Source organism: Branchiostoma floridae, chromosome 5 (assembly GCF_000003815.2).
Source record: "Branchiostoma floridae strain S238N-H82 chromosome 5, Bfl_VNyyK, whole genome shotgun sequence".
Taxonomy (NCBI): Eukaryota; Metazoa; Chordata; class Leptocardii; order Amphioxiformes; family Branchiostomatidae; genus Branchiostoma; species Branchiostoma floridae.
Window position 1 is genome coordinate 11,610,094 of NC_049983.1, and position 24,495 is coordinate 11,634,588.

General features: G+C 41.7%; 1 protein-coding gene across 1 annotated transcript; it reads right to left on the reverse strand.

The window, feature by feature from the left end:
• Window positions 1-125: 125 nt before the first annotated feature.
• Window positions 126-24,429, reverse strand: LOC118415178 (fibroblast growth factor receptor 3-like). The gene is made up of 26 exons (XM_035819558.1): window positions 24,367-24,429; window positions 23,220-23,303; window positions 22,848-22,919; window positions 21,334-21,408; window positions 20,702-20,773; window positions 20,282-20,353; window positions 19,374-19,445; window positions 19,152-19,223; window positions 17,349-17,417; window positions 17,165-17,236; window positions 16,647-16,748; window positions 15,911-16,086; window positions 14,544-14,672; window positions 13,698-13,850; window positions 12,883-13,032; window positions 12,163-12,219; window positions 11,544-11,653; window positions 8,849-9,047; window positions 7,574-7,684; window positions 5,731-5,924; window positions 4,203-4,325; window positions 3,268-3,341; window positions 2,922-2,962; window positions 2,399-2,495; window positions 1,246-1,363; window positions 126-629 (listed from the first exon to the last, which is right to left on the reverse strand). Exons 8-26 carry the CDS (start codon window positions 19,160-19,162, stop codon window positions 483-485), a joined length of 2,133 nt encoding a protein of 710 aa, XP_035675451.1. The 5' UTR covers window positions 19,163-19,223; window positions 19,374-19,445; window positions 20,282-20,353; window positions 20,702-20,773; window positions 21,334-21,408; window positions 22,848-22,919; window positions 23,220-23,303; window positions 24,367-24,429; the 3' UTR covers window positions 126-482.
• Window positions 24,430-24,495: the final 66 nt, after the last annotated feature.

Sequence of the window (24,495 nt, forward strand, 5' to 3'; positions counted from 1 at the left end):
CTCTTAATGCCATGGAAAAATGTTTGCGGTGGTTTTGAGTGAAACGTGAACATTAAACCACCGCGAAAGTTTCTGCATTTACAGTATCACATGCAATTTACAGAAGCTTTAGGCCATCCATGGAAACATACGTGAATCCAGCAATCACTACATTGTATAATAAAATTTTGTACTTACGATCTAAATATCTTTGGTACATTACAAATTTGTCACAGCTGACATAATCCTGGAGTACTTGCAGAAGAAGTTACTTGACAAGACAGGCACTGCTTGGAAACCTTGGTCATCAACACTACTAGTAATACTGCTACTTAAAAACCTGAACCAGTCTTTTTCAAAATAATGCGCAGGCATTAGAAATGGTCTATTATTGCATGGATGTATACATTGTACGCACGTTACTGCTCTCTGTTATCATTGTTGCCCATTGCAGCATATATAAGTGCTGTAGTGACAAAGTATGCAAAGGTCAATGAAACCTTTCATGCTTTTGATGAATTTGTGCACGAAACGTCGAGCTGCTCTGCACTGTCGGTAGGCGCCCGACAGAGGGCGCTGCCGTGCTCCCCCAGGCAGCAGTCCACGCACGGTTTGGTCTTCTGCTGGACCTGCCGCCGTCCTGTGGACACCTGTGGGGAAGAAGATGGATCTTTTAGTAACAAGAACATTTTACTGCAAGGTTTCCCCCTTGTATACTGAATTTGGTGTTGTAGGATTCAGTGTTTTCTACTGTGTCAAATTCGAACGCAATCCCTACAGTTAAGATGACGCTAAACTTGAATGTTTTTGCCAATTGAACCCCCCTAAGCTGGTTATTGATTAATCGAATCAGCAAAACTTGGCCTACTCTGTGCTGCTGCTTCAGATTTACCTCCCCAATCGATGCGGTATGCAGCATTTAAGTGAGAAATGCCCCAAACCCATAATGATACTGAACCCACATACAGGCATCATATACATGTATATGCAACCCGTATATATACGTGCTCAGCAGCAGGACAATGGTTTTGATTCAGTTTTTACTTTGGTAAAAAGTTAAGTTGCTTTTAGGTATTTTTTTTTTTTGCTCTGCGAAGACTTATAAACATTTTACATCGGAACAAAGAGTACAAACCCATTGAGCGTAGTTTACTTTTACATAACACCACTGTGACACCAGGCCAAAGTTGTGTAAGATTGCACACGTATATCAGAACCGATCAAACATTTAATAGAACCTGTAACACGCAGAGACAGCATACTGACCTTTCTGTTCTTGCCGTCGGACGGGCACTGCAGGAGTTTCTCCAAAGTATCCCTCAGGTCACGGAAGGTCGGCCTCTCAGCGGGCGTGTGTCTCCAGCACTTCTTCATCATGTCGAATCTGCCAATTAACAGCGCCAGTGCATGACGTCACATGTACTGATTGGTAATACATGTAGTTCTAGCATACTGTGTAAATTGACTGTGTTTGTCACATTTAGGTCGCCGAATTTCAAAATCGCCATAGAGCTGAGCGTGTTTTTTTTTTTTGCCAGGAAAATCGACCGCTCTTCGTTTGGTGACCTGTGCTGCGAATATCAGCCGATCCCTGAAAAATCATTGTCCGTTAAATGCCATAAAGTTTGGAACTCATTTTTAACGAACAATTAGGAAATTGTTTTATCTTAGCTTTTTGGCCTGAAAAGTTGCTCTTATCTTTTTGGCCAGAAAAATTGAGATTTCGTTTTAATGTATACAAAATATCTAGGAGGTAAGCTTCTATCCTGTAGAATATGAGGATCGAAGATGCTGTCCCCTCCGAGGACGGGACGGGTATTTTTTTTACCAAAAATGTGCATTTCTAACCCAAAAGCTCTGCATGTCACATACAAATCCAATTGTGTGATTGTTTTTTTAAAATTTTTTATTTGCTCTTGGACAGACGAGGACAATGTGGCACTGCACTCAAGTTTTGTAACTTATATTAACAGTGCCACATACACGGTACAGACAGAAGGTAAAGATAGTCTTTTACCTCCCCGACCGAAGTCAGGTACCCATTTTTACACCTGGGTGTAGTGAGGAAGGTCGTGTAGAGTGCATGCCTTTCCCAAGGGCACAACGTCGGGGGCACGGCGGGGATCGAACTCAGAATCTCTAGATTCCGAGCCGAACGCTCTACCAGTTACGCCACGCCCGACGTCACCCGACTTGTGTGAAGTTTCATTGTGATACAACTACGCTAGGTAACGTTAAAATGATAGGAAAATAAGTGTTTTATTTTTCAACATAAGCTCCAGTCGCGTCACAGGCCTTTAGTATTGACCTGATGAGTGGTGTTTAACGCTACTTAAATAGAAGTATGCCATGCACATAAAAAACACGGCTTTGATCATGCATTTCACAAAGCTGTTTCTAGTAGGAGGAGAATACAAACATGTCCTGTGGGCAGTTGGGCGGTTTCCCCATGCGGTACCCTCTCAGGACCAGTGTCACGATCTTGTCTGTGGGTATCCCAGGATACGGGCTGCTCCCTGTATTAATAGATGAAGTTTATTTGCAAGTTCGTGCCCGAGGGCTAATTGCAAGTACTAGTACATGGTATGAACATAGTAGATATACATGTGACAATAAACAGTTATAAACAATATTCTACTCTAATACTAGTGTTGGCTATTTCTTAACAGGTTGGGTTAGATATTATTAATAATCATATAGAAATAGGTCTTCATATTCATAATCAACGTTAACAGGAGCGTAACGTGACACGCAATATGTTTGCTGGACTTTTGTGGTGGACATTCATTCTGCATGCATGTGTCTTCGTCTAAGGGGCCAATAACCTTATTTCGTCTCAACATGCGACCTAATTTTTTATTTATATCCCGGCCAGCATGTCCAATCAAAGTACCATTAGCTTTACTGTATATAGCATGTGGACCCGGATGACTGACACTTACCCAGGGTGGTTATTTCCCACAGCAGCACGCCAAACGACCACCTACGGACAACATGGTAAAGCAGAATTAATCAGAGTTCAGCGACCTCATACCTCCATGAAACATTTCGAGCTTTTGTGGATTGTATGCAGATGGCTCATGGAGGTAATTACGAGTAGTATCACCACGACTGAGCATGCAGCAAAACCATAAGTAGGTCAAAATATGAAATGTTGCTCTGACCTAACATGTTCATGTAATACAATCACATTCATCTGATAGAAAGCGCAATCATTGCTCGAGTAATGCAATTCTGTATCTGTTGCGTGGCAAGAAATCTGATTTGAAAAATAATTCTGAAGCTTACACGTCACTTTTGCTGGTGTATCTGCCGGACAGCAGTGTCTCTGGTGCCATCCATTTAAACGGCATGCGGCCATCCTGGATGCGAAGTTAAGAGAAGTTAAGAGTAGGGAGTTTTACTGAACTAAAGTGTTTGTTAAACCTTTTTTACAGTTTACAATTTTTGGTCGTGTCCTTTGGCCTCCATCTGCAACTGCCCCACTTTCCTAACGTTAACGCGCACTACTAATGTCAGGGATCTTAAAGTATCGTGCCAACACAGATCTTCATTTTATAGTAGGGGGTCTTCACAGTAAAGGTTTGGATGACCATAAGAAAAATTTTGTGGTAGAAATTATCCATCAACAGGTGGAGCAGTGGCTGATTAATTGCTAGCCCTAGCAACGTTACCAATTTAGTCGTGATTCGAATGGATTTATCACAGCTGCGATTCTTTAATAGGCTACAGAAATGACACAGCAGGGTAGTAATTGCACCTGAGAAACTATATTAGCGAATGCTAGTATTACTTGAGCAAAAGCTTTTACACATGTACAGGGACGCTCTTATATAAAATATCACAACCTTGTATTCCAGTCTGAGTACCTGAAGAAGGTATAGCAATGGTCAACAGAAATGTTAAGATGCGATGCAAGGCGCTTGTTAGCCACTCACAATCACAGACATCATTTTTTATACGCAATGGTCTCACGTAACAAGCCCCACAGGTTACGTGAATAGGACGGGAACAGCGTATTTTCTGCCAGAGTCAGAAACATCATGATTCTACTCCATATTTGGACCGGAGTAGTTTCCATGATCCAATAGATCCATGGCCACTTCACACCGGGATGGACCCCAAATGTTTCTAGTGGGTTCTTTATCGTGCTCAAAGAGGTGAAAAATGTAGGAGGACTTCGAAACAAATATTGCTCAGCAGATATAAAGTAAGCTAGACACCTTGGTTTCCTTGAAGTAGTATTGGTTCTCCTTCGCTTCTCTGGCCAGACCAAAGTCGGACACTTTGGCCACACCGCCGTCCAACACCAGAATGTTTCGTGCTGCCAGGTCGCGATGAATGCACTGGGGAGAGTAACATTAATAGTCAGTCAAGCAAGCCTTTGTTCAGTATCGTTGTTGACGACATTCTTCGTGAATATGCTTCTTTTTTGTTTTGTTTGTGCTTGAAAAATGTTGTGATATCGCCAGCTATATCCACTCTTCGACGCATAACACACAAGATTTGGCCTACGTCACATTTCCTACCCGGCCCGGCCCGGGCCGGCCGGGGCTGTTTGCGGAAACGAAAAATTAAATCTTTGATATCTGCCTATAGATTTGCAGAAGGCATGCTGTAGAATAATTTTTTGGTTCGTTTTGTGTTTTTGTTGTCTTTTATATAGCACTTTTCGTTCCCCAAAACTGCCCGGCCGGACCCCTTTGTAGAAATGTGACGTTAGACTTTGCAGGCGCGCGGCGCTAACATCCATTGGCATAATACCGGTCGGTTTACTGCAATTTCTCAAGCAATGCTAATTTGGCAAATGATCAACGCATCATTTTCTCCAGTTACATGTTGCTGTTACAGCTTACCTTTGCCACTTCTTCTGTGTAAATTATTTTGTCTCTCTGGTCCTGCTAAAAACATAATATCGTAATTGGAACACACCGCGGAATTGCACGGAGAACGGGCGCGTGGTTGGAAGGGGGTGCACTATACCGGTCGAACGAAACACGGCACAATCAACTGCCGCTAAGTACCTTTATTCATCCTCTGTTGTTCCTTTCTTTCCTGTTAGTAGTTGCACAAAACAAAAATCTGCATGAGCATACAAAAAGTCATGAGAAAAAAGGCGTATACTGACAAGAATTTTCATTTAATTTTGGTCCGCCACAGCCGCTATGACGTAAAACTTTACTGCTGGCCGTAGCATTAAAAATGGCGGGAAAATGGCGGCGTACGTTCAATTTGACCCATTCAGCCGTAGATCCGGGCGATAATGCAACGGTTCCTCACACTTTTACACGAGTTGTAGGTCACCAAAAGAAATTCAAGATTGCTGTTGAATCATGCTCGTCTTGTGCCGTGAGCACATGTGATTATTATCTACAAATCTGGCGATGAACGTGACAGTGTGTTTGTCCCACGACGAGCTCGCCTGCCCCGAAAATGACCTGAAAACTTTTGGCCTTGTTGTCTTCGAATGCATTGTTATCGATGCTTTGTAAATTATGTATTGGACACCTAGATGTCTGAAGTGTGCATACCTCAGAAATAACTATTGTTGCATGTGTAGATCTCTTTAAGTTCCACTATTTTTAATCGACCGGTATAAGGCTTATGACCGGTATTATGCCAATGCATGTTATATCTAGCACGTTATATCACACCGAACGACCTGTCACATATCTTTGGACATCTAGCAGTAAGCGTTGTTTACGGCTCACGATCTAGTGAGAATGCCCCTGCAATACTTGGTGGAATCACCTTCAGAGATGCCAGATGAGTCATCCCCCTCGCCACGTCCAGCGCCATTTTGAGCAGGTCTGCATCCCGTAGCACGCCCGAGCCCTTAGCGCACAGCTGACGGTCGCCCTCCAGATCGCTGACCAGGTGCCGAGCCTTCAGGAACTCTCGCAGGTTCCCGTGCATGGCGTACTCCATGATGATGCACAGATTCCCTGTGGACAAATACACAGACGTACGGAAAGTGAAGACCTTTCAATCTGTACTTAGCCAAGAGGGGCAAAAATGTGTAACAAATGTCTTCACTGATTCATTGTACAAATTGCAGAGACTCTATGGGCAGAAAACACAGACGTATAGAAAGTGGGATGGAAACATTTCAATCTCTTCTTAGCCAAGAGGGGCAAAATGTGCAATATATAATAAAGTTCTCTATTCATTGTACAAATTGCAGCGATTCCCTTGGCACAAAAACACAGATGTACAGAAAATGGAAACATTTCAATAATATAAATTGCAGAGATTCCTGGGTACAAAAACACAGACGTACGGAAAGTGGAGACACTCAAATTATACAAATTGCAGATTTTCCTAAGTACAAAAACACAGACGTATAGAAAGTGGACCCATTTAGATGTCACAAATTGCAGAGATTCCTGGGTACAAAAGCACAGACGTACTGAAAGTGGAGACATTCAAATTGTGCAAATTGCAGAGATTCCTGGGTACAAAACCACAGGTGTAAATTGTTCAATTGAGTTGCTTTGACTACACGCTGTCCAGCAATTTCTGTGCAAGAATCCAGAATCTACTAGCTTTTGTTTTGTGACAATTCTGGGTATTTGAAGAGGGTGATTTCTGTACATAGTATGGCCTAAGGTAAAGGATTTATTTAGTAAAGCGAAATAAAAGACACCTTACTTCCGTTTAGCTTTATTTCCTGTCACGACTACTTCATTGGATTGAAGTATATGGACGCATTCGTAATTACGACTTCGAATTCTCTAACTCAACGTGGGTTCTCTGATTGACGCGCGCTTTTACACACTACATGCGTCACCAGGGACGTCACTAGTTTTTGCACCTATTTCCTGCGCCCAATGAGAACTGCTTCGTTTCCTCCACATGATAATCTCTTGGAGGAATCCTTAACTGCATGTTGCACGGGGAACCAATTATGTGTGCGGTGATTGAACAATGGCAAGCGGAGATATCTCTGAATCATGTCTGCTGATATATGGAGCTTTTTATGTGAAGGAAATTGTATATAACGTTATTTAAACGCAAGAGTGGCATTCATGAGGAGACTTTTGGCCTGAGACAACTCAGGATATGAGCTCTTGGTCGGACGTCTATGAAGCGTGTGAGGGAAGGCATAAATGTCGAGTCCTTTAGCTTTGAGTGGTAGTTATGATAGTTCAATATGTTTAATCGCCAGGATGAAAAGGATAGATTGTTGCAGTTTCTAATCCTGACAAAAGGCATCAGAGAGTTCCCCTAACCAACTCAGCATAGTTATCATCCTGCTTCCTGAGCTTCCTGAGTACTTAAAATGCTAATTGACGGACTGGAGCAGGTGCAACATGATAACGATGAACGCCGATTACTCTCATCATATATCCTGTCAGTAACTTAATTGATGGCTCCAGGTACTTAGAACCTTGAGGTACATCTCATCTAGCCCACCCTTCCTGCTGTATGCTCTGAGCACCGGATGACATTGGGGCGACTGAAATCAACGTCCCTGTTCAACAACTTGACTATCTGGGGCAAGTGCTACGGATGTACGCAGTTTGTTCAAACCATAGCCTGTCAGGAGCTATAATCTAGAACTCCCGGTAGTTAGAAGGTACGTTTATCCTACCCCGTCTGCTGCACGCCCCCAGCAGCCTGATGACGTTGGGATGGCTGCCGACGTAGATGAGTTGGTCCAGCTCCTTCTGTAAGATCTCCCTCTCCTCTAGCGTGGCGCCGTCTGGACCAGACAGCAAGGAAACACACAAAGAAGACGCTCAATTTTGTCGCATCTGATGGCAAATTTTAGTTAGCAAGATAAGACACAGGCTTCATGTAGATCTTTTAAAAGCGTGCATATCGTGACCTCTCACCAGCGTTTAGCGATGAAAGCAAAAGTGCCCTTCAAACAAAGTGGGCATGATGGGTTTGGGCTCTTTGCTGATAACTTCACACTCTTGGGGATCAGTATGTTTCTTGTATTATGAATGACGCTAATGCACCCCATTCATTTAAGTACACTTAAAGCAAGGTCAGGAAGACATGCAGACGATACAGCCTCAGCAACCATCATTGATAGCTAGAAATGCACGTACACAGTCAGTGAACGTTGCTCGCGGCATTTCTATATTGCCTCGTCGCCAAAAGGCTAAGGCGCCATTTCTGGAAGACTGACCTAATCTACTTAATCCACCAGAAAATTTGATGAGCGCGAGTCAGCTTTGTAAAGAACGACTGTGTAACGGTTACGTGAATAACGATGGCATGGTCGATCTAGTTTACCAAAATAATGACATTCCTACCATATTGTAACATATTTATTTGCAATAAAACCTGACTATTAATAATGCGGATCATAAGCACCTTTTAAGCCAGAAATGGCGGCGGGAGTGTAGATGTGCTTAAGTTATTTTATTTCATAATTTTATTCATAACTGTTATCATTAATCTGTTATCGTTATTGTTACTATTATTATAATAATTATTATATTAAGTTACTAGTATCTTGAGTTGTTTGTATTGTAAATAGTCGACGACTTACGAACGAACGTTTAGTTATTTGAGTTGACCTTTTATTTCATTTTGATCAGTTGTTGTAATGTTGTGTTGTTTTATGTTGGGATCTCCTCGGGCCCCCAGGAGGCATTGAAAAACGCCAATAGCCGATATGTTCTTCCCTGGTTGAAAAAAATAAACTGAACTAATCTGAACTGAACTAACAGCCTGCAATTGCGTTTTTCTATCCGGTAACTTTCTTTCACATGTACATTCAAACTGCATGAGCCTTATATAATGACCATTTCGTGAATGCATGTGTTATCAAATGCCTTTCATGGCAGCCGAAATCACGCTAGATTCGGGCTTATTTCCCCGAAAATATTCTGAAAAATGAATTGAGAAAGACCTTTTAGAGTCTTGACGGCGACTGGAACAGGCCCTGGTTTCCCGTCGATGTCGTGGGCGATGGCGTGGTGCACTTTGCCGAACGCACCCTGTCCGACAACCTTCCCAAAGTTCAGCTTGCGGATAGGGAACTCCCATTTCATGTACACCGTGTCCGTCAGTTGGGACGGGAAGTCTGAACGCAAGGAGTGCAGGGACATCTGTGGCAAGTGGCAAGAAAGGACAACATTATGTTATCAGTATATACTAGTAGTATACAGTTATGCGTATCAAAATGCCGCGCCGATAAAATGTGCCCGGCCGGGGTAGGCATGACAGATTCGCCCGCTCAAGTTCATCATCTGCATGGTCAGGAGTCCTGACATACACACTGGTAATGATGCCGGTTTTGCTTAAGCCTCAAGTAGGGAAATGTGGCGTCAAATGGTCAATGTAGTGGGGTCCCGGCTTTCGGTTCCTGGCATTTCTGACGAGACATTGTGTCCTTTGGGGAAGGTACGTTTCATTCGATCAAGGTGAAAAATGGCTACATGACTTCGGATGGGGAGGTAAGATACGAAAACGGAAAGCTTTTTCAAACTTTGTAAAATTGTTGCCAACTGAATTTTAGGAAAAGTCACCAAATTTGGTGGTTCTAGCGTAAGCCGTTCGTTCTGGCGTTAATTGTACGACTGTCACAAGATAGACCGACGCTGTTGTTCCGATGTTGCTCTTTTAATCCACGAAACCTCTAAATCTACATAGCAGGACTTCACACTGTCAACCTCTCCGTCTCCTGAACCCCTCCTCTCTGCTCATGCGCAGTTAGCCCTGGGCATGCCTAAAACTATTACAGTGACTCCGTCACAACGACATGAAAGTTGGCGTGGATCTCAAAAGCACCCCCCTCCCCATCTCAGTAGGTTTAAGGCGAGAGATTTACTCCGCTTTCCGATACCGTGTACTCGACACACTGAATAATCAAGCAACTGTCCTAACTAGCTAGGTAAAGCCTAAAATTTCGCCGGGGTCAGATAAGATGGAACGACTATGTGGATGAATGGTCGTCTGTTGATCTAGAGCCCGGGGTCATCATTAACGGTTCAGTCGTTCATTCATTCATGCATACCCCCCACTGACAGGAGCTGATTTACACGATATACTCGTTAACGACTTAAGTTCAGGTACGTTCAGGTAACTTAACCCGTGGAAGTTCTAAAAGCCGTTCAGCAAAGAAAAGTCGTGAGGTTGAATAGTTAGCGGGGAGCGCGACGACTGTAAGGATTGTAGGGTCACCGTATCAACTCCAAAAGGCCACCCGGGGTACATGGAAATGAGTTCATTCGTTCATGTATCCATTCATGGTCTGTCGGTTCACATTGGTTATATGTACGGTACGGTTAAATGAATCTGAGCCACGCTGAACCCAGCTGCACCTGAACGTTGCAAAGTTCAATAGTTAGCGGTGACCTGAATGACCGCATAGATGATTCACCGTGATAAGGTGACTCATCTATGCGGTCATTCATCCATGTATTCATATCCTACAGCGACCTTTGATGTTAGTACGTACAGTTCTTATGTAAATTCATGAAAATCTCAGGTCGTCTAGAGCTGCCAGCCAGACGGAAAATGAAATGCATTTATTACACTTGACCTTCAGTCATCTGCTGACGCGCGGCAGTGACATTAGGTAACGTTGTGATCTTTATTAGAATCTAATCAGCCTTGCCAAGATCTTCTGCAACTTCTTCAAGACGAAGTTTAGTTGTCAGCGGAGACCGGAACGAGAACGAAGAAGTTGGCCCTTAATTTAATCCACAACCCCATGCGATGGAAATACGTTCTCCATAGAAAACCACGTTTTCGACGTGACTAGACTCACGTTTCGCCAGAAGCAGTGAATTTAGTCAATGTAATTTTCAACCTATGAGTGTCCACTGTTGCGCAAACATCATTTGAAATGTTCGTATATAGAATATGATTGAAAACATAAGAGCCCTTCTAACGAAGAGGAAACACACATCATGAACATGCCCATTGATCGCATTACATTGTTCGAGACATATGTGACATAGAGTCCTTGCAGATACCAACAATCGTGACAAATTATTGGGCTAACTACAAACGTTTCCAATTGTATCATTGCTGGGCAATTGTACAAACGTGGCAAAGTATCAACAGGGGCACAATGTTTTGATTTCAGTTTTAACAGTAAAGCCATGTTGCAAAAAATTGATTCAATTATATGAATAGCATCCTCCGAGAACCCCAAAACCGGTCCGATGCGCGCCTGCGAATAAAAGAAAGAAACGTTTGGTAAAAAAGTTGCTTTCAGTATGAAATCTGAGTGGTCAGGAAGGATGACCAAATGGCTAACGCACACAAGCATGATGGTATGCTGTGTGTGTTAGTCATTTGATCGATCATTTGTTAGGTGATCTATAGGTAATTTTTGTTCTTTTACATCTTCCACTTTGACCTTGGAATTTACTTTGGCACTCTATACCATTACTATCCATTTTCCGATATTTCTTTTCAATCTTTTCAAATATGGTATATATTTGCTCTTTCAGCTGATTTCTACAATTTGAAATAGTGTCGAAAACTTTTTTTCTTAACTGGATGAAGATTAACTGCACTCGAGGATGTCATCCATAAAATCGAATCAACATAACCTAATGGAACAAACATGTCTGTTCAGATCAGAGTATTACCTCATCTATGTTCCTCTGTCCCTTGGAGCAGCGCTTGATGAGTGCGCCGATCACCAGCACGATAAATGTGATGGTGAGAAAGGTCCCCATCCCCACTGCCAGGAGCTGATCTACAGGGGCAGCAGAGGGGCTATGGTTATACATGTGTCACTTATGGTGGTATCTCACTGCACTTGGGGCACCCGTGCGGTACTGCGGGGTTCGTTCACTGCGGCACAGTTGTGTTATTTTCGCCGATGTTTTATAATTTAGATATTGTGTAATACGTCAAAGTATGACTTAGAAGACAACAAAGTACACAAAACGTAAGAAATTCGTTCTTTATCTCTGAAGCTCATTGAGTTATCTTCAAACTCCTCGGTGCCGCACTGGTGCCCCAAGCGCAGTGAGATATATACGACCTTTAGACATTCGTCCCATTTCCGATCCGGGGGCCGGCCGGACGTTAGCCTCACCGGTACTGAACCCTCCCTTTGATGGTCAGGTTCAGCCTCTGTGCGATGATTTGCACGGACGTATGATTTCACGCAAGCCTAAGCTTTTGTTCACAAGACCATTCAAGGACTGTGTACAGAGCATGCAAATTTAATGATTGTTATATAACGACAACTTTCGCTACCTGACTCATCATCGCTCCGAATTGTTAAGACAAGCACACTGGGAGAAACAGTCGTCACTGCGAAGAAAAAAACACAAGAATATGTGTTAGCAAGTACATGATATGAAATGTACACAATACCATGTGCAGCTACAAGACATTCAGTACGTGCGATAGCAAATCCAAAATCACAGCACTGTTGTAAAGAATGGCGTGATATCCATTGCTGTATTTCATTTCATTTCATTCATTTATTTGGAATGCTACAATGCATGACACGTGACAGCAAGGCAGCGGAGCTGGTGACGGCTGTCACTAGTACATACAAATACAAATCATTACAATAAACAATTCATTCGACGGAATATCAGACTATACAACAGCAATACATACAGCAATACAACAGCAAAACAGTATTTACTGAGTAATACCGTATATGATCAATTTGATGACAGGAAGACTAACCGACACAGTTAGAAAGTAGATGTGGTTGATTGCAGTCACATCATAAACATAGTAACGAAGAAAATTAGTCACGTCAGACTGCGCCAAAAATGGACAACGTCAAGAAAAAATTTAGAGTCGTGAATTTTGAAAGCAATTCATCAGCTCTGACCAAATAAAGTCTTCGGCTTTTCCAGGCCGTCTGAGTTAAGAACCAGTTTTAAATCTTATGACTGCGATAGACAACGACCAAAAATAAGTGTAAGCCCACGCGCTGCATGTCAATCATAAGCTTACTTATACAGGTAGTCACAGGCTCATCTTGTACGAATGTGTATCCCGGCATGCACTCGCACTCCATAGATCCTTTGCGGCTGGAGGAGCCTTCGGGACAGATGACGCAATCGTCTTGACCCACGGCCGGCTTGTAGAACCCTGCAGGACAGGCTGTTGACAAGACACGAAGCGGCCTTGATAATCATCAAAAATCGATTACTTTCAACAAAATTGAATTCTCTTCTAATTTTCTATTAGGTATGAGAAAATACTTTTTACTTTCCCATGATACTTTCTTGGCTTCAGCACAGAGCTTCCACAGAACTGCCAAATTAGTTTATCCTTTGCGCTGGTGTCGTCTGTCACGTAGCACAGATTGCCTGTCATCACATGCTGTAGGGCTTAATTGTAGCCTGGAGTCCAGCATTGTTAGCTTTGTTCCGCTCCCGAAAGTCGCTACTCGCCAACAAGCTTCGGGAGCGCGCGGAACAAAGCTATTATACAAGTCTGGACTCCAGGCTAGCTTAATTGGTTATTGAATCAGCTAAAGATCACGCACAAAAACTACCAAATTGACGACAAATGTCAGGGTGCATAAACTTGCGTGAAGATTTATTTCTCCTGCCTTGTACGTTGCATGTAGAGTTTTTGTGTATAACAAGAATCATATTATATCAAACCGTGACAAACCAATGACCAATGAAAAGTGTTGGACATGTCTAGCTCTTCCAAGAACGGTAGACAATCTAGTAATCCATCGATGATGGCATGCATATCTATTACTAATCCTTTCTTGACATTTTGTACTAGTTTCCTGCCTCACGAAGTTGTCGTACCTTCACATGTGGCCGTCTCCCTGTTCCACGTGTAACCCTCCCAACACTGACAGGCGCCCGCAGACTGGCTGCCGAACGCGCTGGTCGAGAAGAGCGGGCAGCGCTCACAGCTGGTGCTGGTGTCATGGCGGCCGTACGAGTCACGAGGACACACTGGGAAATGTCAGTACAACAAGCGAATGTATGATACAGAATGAAGTTTATTTGTATGTTCTTGCCCACATAGGCTTAATGCAGTAGTTACATTACACCGTGGTAACGTATCATAGTACTAATAATGAACAAGAGGAGAAACAAGGATATAGTATGAATATAACGTTACACCTGTATAAATATGCAAGTGTTATCACCTTTCATTTCACACAACTAAATCTTTCATTTACAAAATAGTTGAACATATAGAGCTAATCTACCTCTAAATTTAAATCTATCATATATCAATTAGTAACTGAGGCAACAAACAGCAAAATGTGCAGCTCTGTATACCAAGGATGTCATTTTAACCTTCTTGTGTGTACAAACAAGTTATTGTGCCACTTGGCCAGGAATGTATCGTCGTACGTACTTTGTTAAGTTTCGAGTACTGCCTTATGAAAGATACTGAAGTTCTTTTGAGTTGACTATCTATTGTGAGCAGTACTCAACAAAGGAGATTTGCGTATTGGATACTTAAAATCTCATTTGAATCTAAATCCAACACAAGGAAGCAATAAATGTAAGAGTTCAATATGTTTGAATCCCATTTAGACGAAAGAACATTTTTTTCTTCGAAGTTCACCTCGGACAGTTTCATATTTCTGTCGATAACAGATAAACATATACTAAACTGGAGAGGGCATTAGATACCTTCACATCTGCTTGTGTTCAATACACAGGTCGAGGTTGTGATCATCTCGCGCATGCGCTGCTGTAAATATGAGCAGTCCCTGGAGACATTAAGGCCTGGTGCTTGATAGCACACTTCGGGAGTATTGTCTGTGGAGAAAAGAAAACAGACCGTAATAGCTACATTTATGTTAGATCGCGTGGCGCAGCGGCAGCGTGTTTGCTCGGGACCGAGAGGTCTCGATTTCGAACCCTGCCGTGTCACCGATCTTTTGCCCTTGGGAAAGGCACTTTACACGGCTTTCCTCACTTTCCTCAGGTGAAAATGAGTACCTAGTTTCGGCTAGGGCTGTACCTCGGATAGGACGGTCAGTGTTTGGGGAGAGCCACACCCCACGCACGTTAAAGAACCCGCCGCACTTATCGAAAAGAGTAAGGGACCTTCCCAGTGTGAGTGGATCAAACCTACAGACTGGTCTCCGGGTTGACATCTTGAAAAGGTGATAGTCACCTGTTATGTCAATCCTTCCAAAAATGTAGTAAATTTATATACACTTCATGTCAAGTTGCGTTGCATTTCCAAAAAGCCCATGAATGCTCTTAAAAACGTCTACAAAAAATTCTTTATCATAGTAATAATCATCACGAAAACAATTCCTTATTCCTTATATCAAAATACGTCTGTTGCTACCTATGCTTTACGATGATTTAGGGCACCGAACTTATAATAATCTGTAGGTTCTAAGTATTGAGTAACGTAAAATACACCGTAATGTATAACGTTATATACTGTATAGCATTTCACCCACTCGATTAGCAAATAACAGCTTCTGTAATGTACCTGATCAAATGAATTACGGTTACTAATTCATTTTGGAAACATTTCGCAGGTATCTTCAGGTGCTATCCAATGGAAACATGTTAGCGCAGATCACATTAGTTAATTAGAGTTTAATTAGCGGCCTCAAACGACCTCACGTGACTCAAATCAGAAGCCCCCACCAGGGAGGTCAGCCACACTTAGCATACAGGCCGTATTCGTAAGGTCATTCCAAGGAGGTTGATTCGATCAACAAATCTTACTATAGCTTCAATGTTTTACCCACCCACCCACCACGTGGTCTTCAATGCTTTGAGAACGCCATTAAAAGTCTACCAAGCCCACTCCTTCTCCGTCTCATTCAATCCGGCAAGCAGTGTGAGAGCAGTTAATTGTGTTTCTTGTGGAAAGGATATGCTTGCAACCTTTACCTCCTGTGTTACAGACTAATCTCCAAGCAGATTCCTCCGGTGGCATAAAACAGTAACATAAGCTGGGGAAGGACTTCAGCCGGCAGAGGGGTAAAATTGGCCATCTGCTTGGAGATTATTACAGACCAGATACTCACCACATTTCAGAGACGTCGTTGAAATGTCGACAAGTAGCATTCCCCGCAGCTCCGGCGGCCCCGAGCAGTTGAGCGTCAGATGTTCAAACGTTGTGACGGAGTTTTCCATTGTGTGGGTCAGCACCACGAGGGGAGCCAACCGGCAGTCGCACAGCCAGGGGTTGTGGCTGAAAGGGCTGCATATGTGGGATGAAATGTTGCAAGTACAGAATACCAGTAGTACAGATTGACTATAAATGAGCGACAGCAAAGTACAAATATAAAGCTACAAAAAGGCAAATAAAATAGATGAACAGCGATACAGATTTTGAAAAAACTACAGTGTGTGAATCGTGATTCTAATACCTGGGTAGGTCACGACCAGATACAGACGTCACCTTTATTTGTACATGTATGATACAATATATACTGCCCTTCTGGGCAAAGTTCCAGGCTTCTTGACGCGGTTTGGCAATTACCGGTGACAGACACGATAATATACCAAAGGTCCTGTGTGTTAAAAGGGCTTACTGTTGCAAAAACAATCATATGATAGCTTTTGAACTTCTCAACCGTAAACGAGATGCTTGACGACGTGATACAATGACGTACTTTGAAGGGATAATCAGTTTTGGAGTGATTGTGTCTGCTCTTGTGGCTTTTAGAATCGACACTGCCTCTGTGGATTTGAAGTTGATTGTGCGGGCTGAATAATCACCACACAGTCAGGCGGTACGGAGTGCGTGTGTAGACTTACTTGCGCGTCATTCCAGACTCAAATGTCGATCCGAACGTCAAGGCACCGATCTTGGAGATGATTTTGCGCGGCAAGGTCTGCAGTTTGTTGTTTCTCAGCCACCTACGGGAGGGGGGGGGGGCGTAATGTGGATCTTATGCGCACTGTGATATACTGTCCCTCAATTGAGAAGTTAGATTGTTATGCTGATGTCACTCATGAATCGACTGTAAATGGTCGTTATATAACTATAAACTCAAATATATCTATGGACCTTCCAAAACAATTGCAAAAGCAATTTCATCGTATCCTAAAAAGGGGCAAAAACATATCCGTCTCTTGCCTAACGCGGTAACTGTACTGTATACCTCACAATGGCACTGTGGGCTCATCGTCTCAACAAATGAATTTCCGACAGGAAGATTTTACTTTGAGTTTATATACAATGTGAACGCCCGTGAATATTATATACTTTTGCCACGTAAAATCGACTTTAAGGGTACAGATGACAATGTCGAGAAGTAGTGAAGTCAAATTACAGATGTTGAATTGAGTGCAAGTCATCCAAGGCGTTCTCATTGAAGCTGGTGATGTAGTTGTTTGAGAGGTACCTGTAAACAATAGAGAGGATTATACAAAGGCGTAAAGAAAATAACCAGACTTTGTCAGAAATTGATAAAGATACAAAAATTCAATATGGACTCCTGGTGACAGGACACTTACAGAAAGTCGATAGTCTTGAGTTTTGACAGATTGCTGTGCACGCTAGAGATGTTGTTGTATTCCAAATCCCTATTAGTGTGAGAAAGAAATAATGTATTATCTACGACGTCATCCCTTATTCTGATCATCTTAAGAGGAAGCAAATAATCCCCTAAAAGACTACACAAGAAAGAAAAAAAAACTCAGCACATTATCGTAGTCCTATATAAGATCACATAGACATGGTGTCATTTAGATACGTGGATGAAGGGTATCATCGAGGTAACGAGATAGATATACACAGTTTAGCCGTCTTACATAAGTCTTCATCGATGTACGTATGCGATTTAAAGTTTTGGTGCTATACGTAATGAGATACACAGTTTAGCCGTATTACATAAGTCTTCATCGATGTACGTATGCGATTAAAAGTTCTGGTGCTATATGTAATGAGATATACAGTTCAGCCGTCTTACATAAGTCTTCATCGACTAACGTACCTATTTAAAGTTTTGGATCTATGTAATGAGATACACAATTTAGCAGTCTTACATAAGTCTTCATCGATTTATGTATCGATTTAAAGTTTTGGATAACTACTTGGTGGAATTTTTTTCAGTAGAGTACGAGGGGTGATCAATAAGTCTTCGGCCTCACCAAGAAATAACAAGCACAACTCAGATTTTCAGGCGAAACTTCATAGTATGAAGTCTTTTATCAATATCCTCCAAATTTCAAATCATTGGAGTCATTACTTTCCAGGCATTCGTTTTTTCTAAATTAGAAGGTAAGTGGCGAGAAAAAAGTGGTGTGAATTGTGATCAGACATGTGTGGGTCGAGTTCCCCATGCCGTAAATTAACAAAAGACATTGTCAAAATGTTTGATAATGATTCTCTTCCTATTTCAAGCAAAAAGAATTGGGTTTCTAACTTCAATCAGCGCAAATTGACCCGCACACTCAGGTCAGGTCAATTGTCCACGTTTTTTCCTTCTCCCTCACCTAACGTTACTGGGTGTCGCCTGCAAAGTAATGATCACAATAATTTAAATTTTGGTACAAATTTATATAAGACTTTATACTTGACATCTATGCCTCAAAATCTGAGCTGAGCTTATTATTTCTCGGTAAATCCGAGGACTTATTGATAACCCCACGTACATGTATAAAGTCTTATATAAATGTGTATCAAAATTCAAATTATTGTGATCATTATGTTGCAGGCGACACCCAGTAACGTTAGGTAAGTTATAACGAAAAAAAAAGGTGGACAATTGAGCTGCAACCTGAGGTGTGAGATGAAATTGTCTGATCACACTTCACCCTTCTTTTTCTCGCCACTCACCTTCTAATTTAGAAAAAAACGAATGCCTGACTCCAGTGATTTGAAATTTGGAGGATATTGATAAAAGACTTCATACTATGAAGTTGTGCCTGAAAATCTGAGTTGTGCTTGTTATTTCTTGGTGAGGCCGATGACTTATTGATCACCCCTCGTACGTGGGACAGGGCAACCTCAAGCCAACCGCACACACTTACGCCACATCTTCAGAAAAGACGCTGTAGCCGCATATTCCCCGTTTGGAACTTCATTCGAGCCAACACGCAAACATATTTCGCCGTGTAGCCTCTTCGGTGCTTTGGGCTCGAATCTGGTGGTATTTTTTCAGTCACTGATGAAAGATGGCGGATGCTGTCTGAAACGTTTGACTGTTTGCAAACCTTATATAAAGTTGTTTGAGTGACGTTTTATCGTGTATGTTATTAAATTTAGCTGTTCCGTTTTTCCGTAGTAGCTAAGACAACAAAAGAACACAAACTTACAGGCGTCTCATAGATGTAAGGTACTCCAGACTGCTGACTGGGATGGACTGAAAACGGTTGCGATCTAAAGCGCTGCAGGTAAAGAGCAGATTCAATTCTTGAAAATGGTGGTACATGGTACTTTGAAGATAATGATAGTATATTATATGTCACTGCGTGACTATTCATAATTCAGAACAATTTGCTTTTCTAAATGTTACAACACTTACACACAATACTCACATGTCATAAACAGCAGTGAGGCCCTGGAACGCCAGATCTGGGAGGGTTTTCAAGTTGTTGTTTGATAGGTCACTGTAGAAAAAAGAAGGCGCATAATAGAGTGATATTTCTATTTTAGTCCAGTGCTCTCTGTCATTGTCAATCCATGTGCGCTATATGTGTGCCACCAGTCAAACGTTGTATCAAGTCTGACGAGATCAGCTTAGCACAAACTGATCGGTCTCTCTTATCTCCAAGCGGATCCTACGACGGCATAAGATAGCTGGCCAAGGAGTATTGTCAGCCAAGAGGTGTACATTTGCCATGTAGGTAGCCAAACACACTCCTAGGCCAGCTTCACTCCCCTGGCAGCTTTTGATACTATTTTATGCTACCGTAGGCTCTGCTTTGAGATTGCGGTATCTCTACAAATCTGTCCTTTGCGAATATCGAAGGATATTACCGCTAGCTACACTTCAAATGAAAGGACGTGTTGCACAGCAAATCATTAGTTTATACATGCCGTGGGACATGCTTTGGTTGTAAGTTCGAGGTAAACACCCCCTGCACCAATCAATACATCAAGGTATCGCACGTATTTGACATACTAGTGTATAACTGTGTATAAAATTCAAAAGCCAATTGACGTCAGCATTTAACAGAGAAGTCCGTCTTTTTCTTTCATCATACTATCTAATAATGTGACTGGTCAAAACTTACAATCGTATTTACACCAAGTCATACCTTTGTGCACAAATTAACAAAATCACGAATCATAACATAAGATTCCTAACATGATGGAATTTCTTAGTACTTATAAACGAAGTGGTGTTTTTCAGGTTTTACGTAGCTAGTTGTACAATGTTCTTACAAAGCAGACGCTGAGTTCATGTACATTTTATATTGTCGTCATATCTAAACATGCTTACAGCGAGACAAGTGCCTGTTGAGACCGGAAAGCTCCCGGTGAGATGTAGTCTATCTGGTTATCACCGAGCTTCCTGGATTAAAAGATAGGTTGGCACAAATCCACGAAACAGACAATCACAAATAATCACGACCACGAATGAAACCATTGCCTAACATTGTCATTAAAATGATTAAACGCACATTGATGCCTTGTTACTGGGACTTCATTTATTATTGTCACATAACAATCACATAATAATCACTACAAGTCAAATTATATAAATAAAGACAAATAAAGACACAAATGCCTAGATACAAACTGACGTCTTTCCAAGACATAATTACAATGGTATTCATTTGTTCTTGATTAAACTTTCCATGTCTAGTGAACGTCTAGAGATCAAACATTATACCAGATGGACATTCTCAATGATACTCACAGATCCTGAAGACGACGGAGTTGTCGAAATATCTTCGCTGTGATGTTTCGTATGTTGTTGTGGGTAAGTTCACTGTATGTAAAATATCATGTTTTATTGTAGTTGTGGTGGACACGGATTGGTTTTGAGCTGTAGATGTGGAGTTAAGTGCTAATGCTAAGCATGATAGAATTTTCTAACATTTTTCAGTGATTTTCGGTTCTGATGAAAATATACTTTTTCCCCAAGCATTTACATAACTCTCTTAATTCCACTTTTAGTAATTGTGTTAACGTTGCAAGACTTATGACGCTGGTTTAACAGATGTGACCGAATTTCGCACGCAAAATATTTAAGCTTCTGAAAGCTGAAAAATCTCTTTCGGCTTTAACTCCAGCAGTACCCTCCATTATATAAAAGCTACTTGAATCCTGAGCCGGCGGTCATCCTTGTAATCCGCCGTGTATTCCAGAAACAAGCAGACATTTCCAAGAAGAGTATTTCAATACCACACTGGAGCTACTCACACTCCACTATAGCTAGGCCGTGCGTCATTGTAATGGCGTCCTGGCTATCATGAAGCTTCCTAATGGTTGTAATGGTAGCTACTGATTACGGCGAGGGTGTAAAGCGCACCACTTCCAGTCACTTACATGATCTCCAGACTCCTCCCCAAGCCGGAAAAACTGCCGTCGTGAAGTTCAGCAATGGAGTTATTGTTCAGGTGCCTTGAAGATAAAAATAAGTCTCGATGGAGCGATAACGTTAGATACATAACGCACAACTTCGAAACAAATGTTGGATCATACCGTCATCCACTACCGAATTCGGTGTTTCTGCAGTTCTATACTAAATGTCGAAAATGTTTCCAATGATAAGAAGTTGAACAACTGGTTTGAAGCAATTTTAGAATGATGCATTCATACTATATTCTGCCCTACATATCTGCAACAGTGATATAAAATTTATATGTGCGATGCGTCTGAAAATTGTTCTTTGGTACGTGCACGTGGGCTTTTTCAAGCATTTTGTGAATGACCATTTGCACACTGATCTTGCATACATAGCGCTACTCGACCCAGGTACGACCATATTTCATACTTTGTCCTTATGCTATGTCATGTTTACTGTGTAGTAGGCGACCTAGATGGTCTTTGGTAGAAAAGGTGGCGGTGGATATGTTTACATAAATAGTGGGATGATTACATGCAGAAAATCCAATCTTTGAGCATACCTTAAAGCATGTGTAAAGATTGCGTTTTTTTGTTTATGGTATGCTTAAACGTTGGACCAATGAGCTGGTTGGTAATGAGCATTTTAGATTGAGACCATTTTCAATTCCAGTTGGTCCTCTCTATGCACCGGTGCTCTATGTGGGGTCGAGAATTCCTGTAAAGATTGCGTTTTTTTCGTTTATGGTATGCTTAAACGTTGGACCAGTGAGCTGGTTGGTAATGTGCATTTTAGATTTGAGACCATTTCCAATTCCAGTTGGTCCTGTCTATGTGGGGTCGTGAATTCCTGTACGAGCAAGCAGTCTCCTGGGGAACCTATTTCAGCCCCCTATAATCAAGGGATATGTGCCAAATTGAAAAGGCCTTGTTCTATTCCGATTTCTATTGAAGATGACACCATCAAATCATTCAAACTGTGTTTCCTTTCTAGGTCAATTCAATATCCATGGTGCACTGAAGTTAAAATGAAAATTCGAAAGAAAATAAACGCCAAGCCTTCTAACCGCATTGTCTAAGACTCGGTTCCATTTCTTTTTATTTTAGTCCACCTTTGAACCAGTGGCCCCATTCCCATCCGATATATTATTGCTAATCGTGTCTCATTTCCATTCAATATTGCTATAATCGTATTCGTCCGTACATAACGACTTTAGAGACATGGCTTGTCAAGGATGAGAGCAACAAGCCCACGTTTTTGTTCATGTAAGACCAGAACCACCTTGGAATCGGTTCGTTCGTCTCAAATTTTCAATAATAAAAGAGTAGAAATTTCTAGCAACGCTAATTACTGTGTTGTGCGTCGTTGACATAGTATTTAGTTGCATGGATACATAATATGCATCCTGAATACAGTGAGATGTTCTATCTGCATAGTGCATAGTATCGAGCGTATCACTAGCAGGTGTAAGAAGGGGAATACTTCAGTCACTCACAAGGACACCAGGTTGCTCAGTCCCGCAAAACAGTCAGACGGGATGGCCCTCAAGCAGTTGTGATCCGCATGCCTTCAAGAAATGAGACGTTGATATAAAAATTACTATTCATATGGCTTTTTTGGATCGATTACACTGTGGTAGAATTTTGCGGTATCTGTTTGCTTACTGGAGTATTGGTATATTCTACAAGGAAAGTCGCCAGAGACATCAGTGTTTTTTTTTTTTTGCTATAACCATCTCAAAAAGTTTTTGCAAATGTGAAAGAACTATACTTTATTAATATTCCAACACTGAGATATGAAACTACATGAATGTTAACACACATTGCTTGGTGCCAAAACAAACGGCACTGATGTGGTGTGTACTCACAGCGAGATCAGTGAGGAGTGGGAAACCTTCGGAAGAACTCCAACAACCTGAGTCAGGTTCTTCAGACAGTTGAAGGACAGGTGTCTATAAAAGGAACGCACGATCATCAACGATCATTTACAGGTTCACTGCAACATGACAGTTCATACTTATTACTTATATTGAGAGGAGTTTGAGGTCGTCACTTTAAACCACAGCCTTTTGAAACCATCCCTCACCGGAGTCGAGCTAAATATGAACGATGTTTGACGTGTTCCATTGTTTGGTTTTGAAACGGACCTTCGCCCTTTTACTGACAGGAGATATTGATACATTCACAGCTTACATGTGCTTGTACAATAACGATAGAAATAAATTGTTTTTCTATCCGTTTACCCGACACGAACCGGAGATATCGGCTTTCAGTGTCTGGTTTTGCTAGACTAATTTAGTAATGAAATCTAAAAGGTAACATATACAACGTGTTTGCATCTGTGTTCGAGTAGTTTATAAATAACCACTGTTTTGTCGACGTTATTGATACCTGCGTCAATTTGATAATGTTCCATTGCAAAAACCTTCACTTTAAAATCACAGGTGATAGCTAGAAAAGCAAACAACTGTAGTGAACCTTTGAACCATGGAAAGACAGTACCCAATAGCCACCAGTAGCCAACTGATACTGTTTAGGTCAATGAACACTTTCTTGTAACCATACGATCTGCTTGGATAAGTAAACCTTGATACGTGATTTGGGTCAGACTGTGTGCCTCGGTGATTTGGAAAACACATTGTGCACATCACACTTCTGTTCAAAAAGCACAGCACAGTTAAAAGTGAATCATCTGATAGCTTTGTTGTTGCCTGTCACTGAAGATCATTAGGCTATCGCTTGGCTGCTTTTAAAGTCTAACAAATGACGTTCATCAGCCAGTCTAGCGTTCACAAGTGCAGCATGTCCACATAGAAAATGACAAACAGCCAACAAGAGTGTATCAAAGAACAAGAACAAGAACATATATACATGCACCTGGCTTGTCCTAATCTTAGCAATTGAATACACCTGAAAGATCGAAGTACAAAGGGACAGTGTCTGGAGTCTAAGAAGGTCCAAGCAAGGAGGTTATATAGGACCTCCTTGGCCCAAGATAAAATAACATGCACTTACAAGGCGTGTAGAGCCAGATCAGACGCCAGTGGACCCGGGAGATTTTCCAGCTTGTCTCTCTCCAGGAACCTGTAAACGAGGCATGCCGAGAAAAAAAAGGTTACGAACAGGTCTTGCAAAAAATCGAGG

Excerpts from the sequence above, each read along its gene's own strand:
- LOC118415178 (XM_035819558.1), bottom strand. Across the intron at positions 13,033-13,697 it reads GGAGACGGCCACATGTGAAG|CCTGTCCTGCAGGGTTCTAC; the intron begins GTACGACAACTT and ends TCTTGTCAACAG. Across the intron at positions 3,342-4,202 it reads ACTACTTCAAGGAAACCAAG|GATGGCCGCATGCCGTTTAA; the intron begins GTGTCTAGCTTA and ends CTTCGCATCCAG.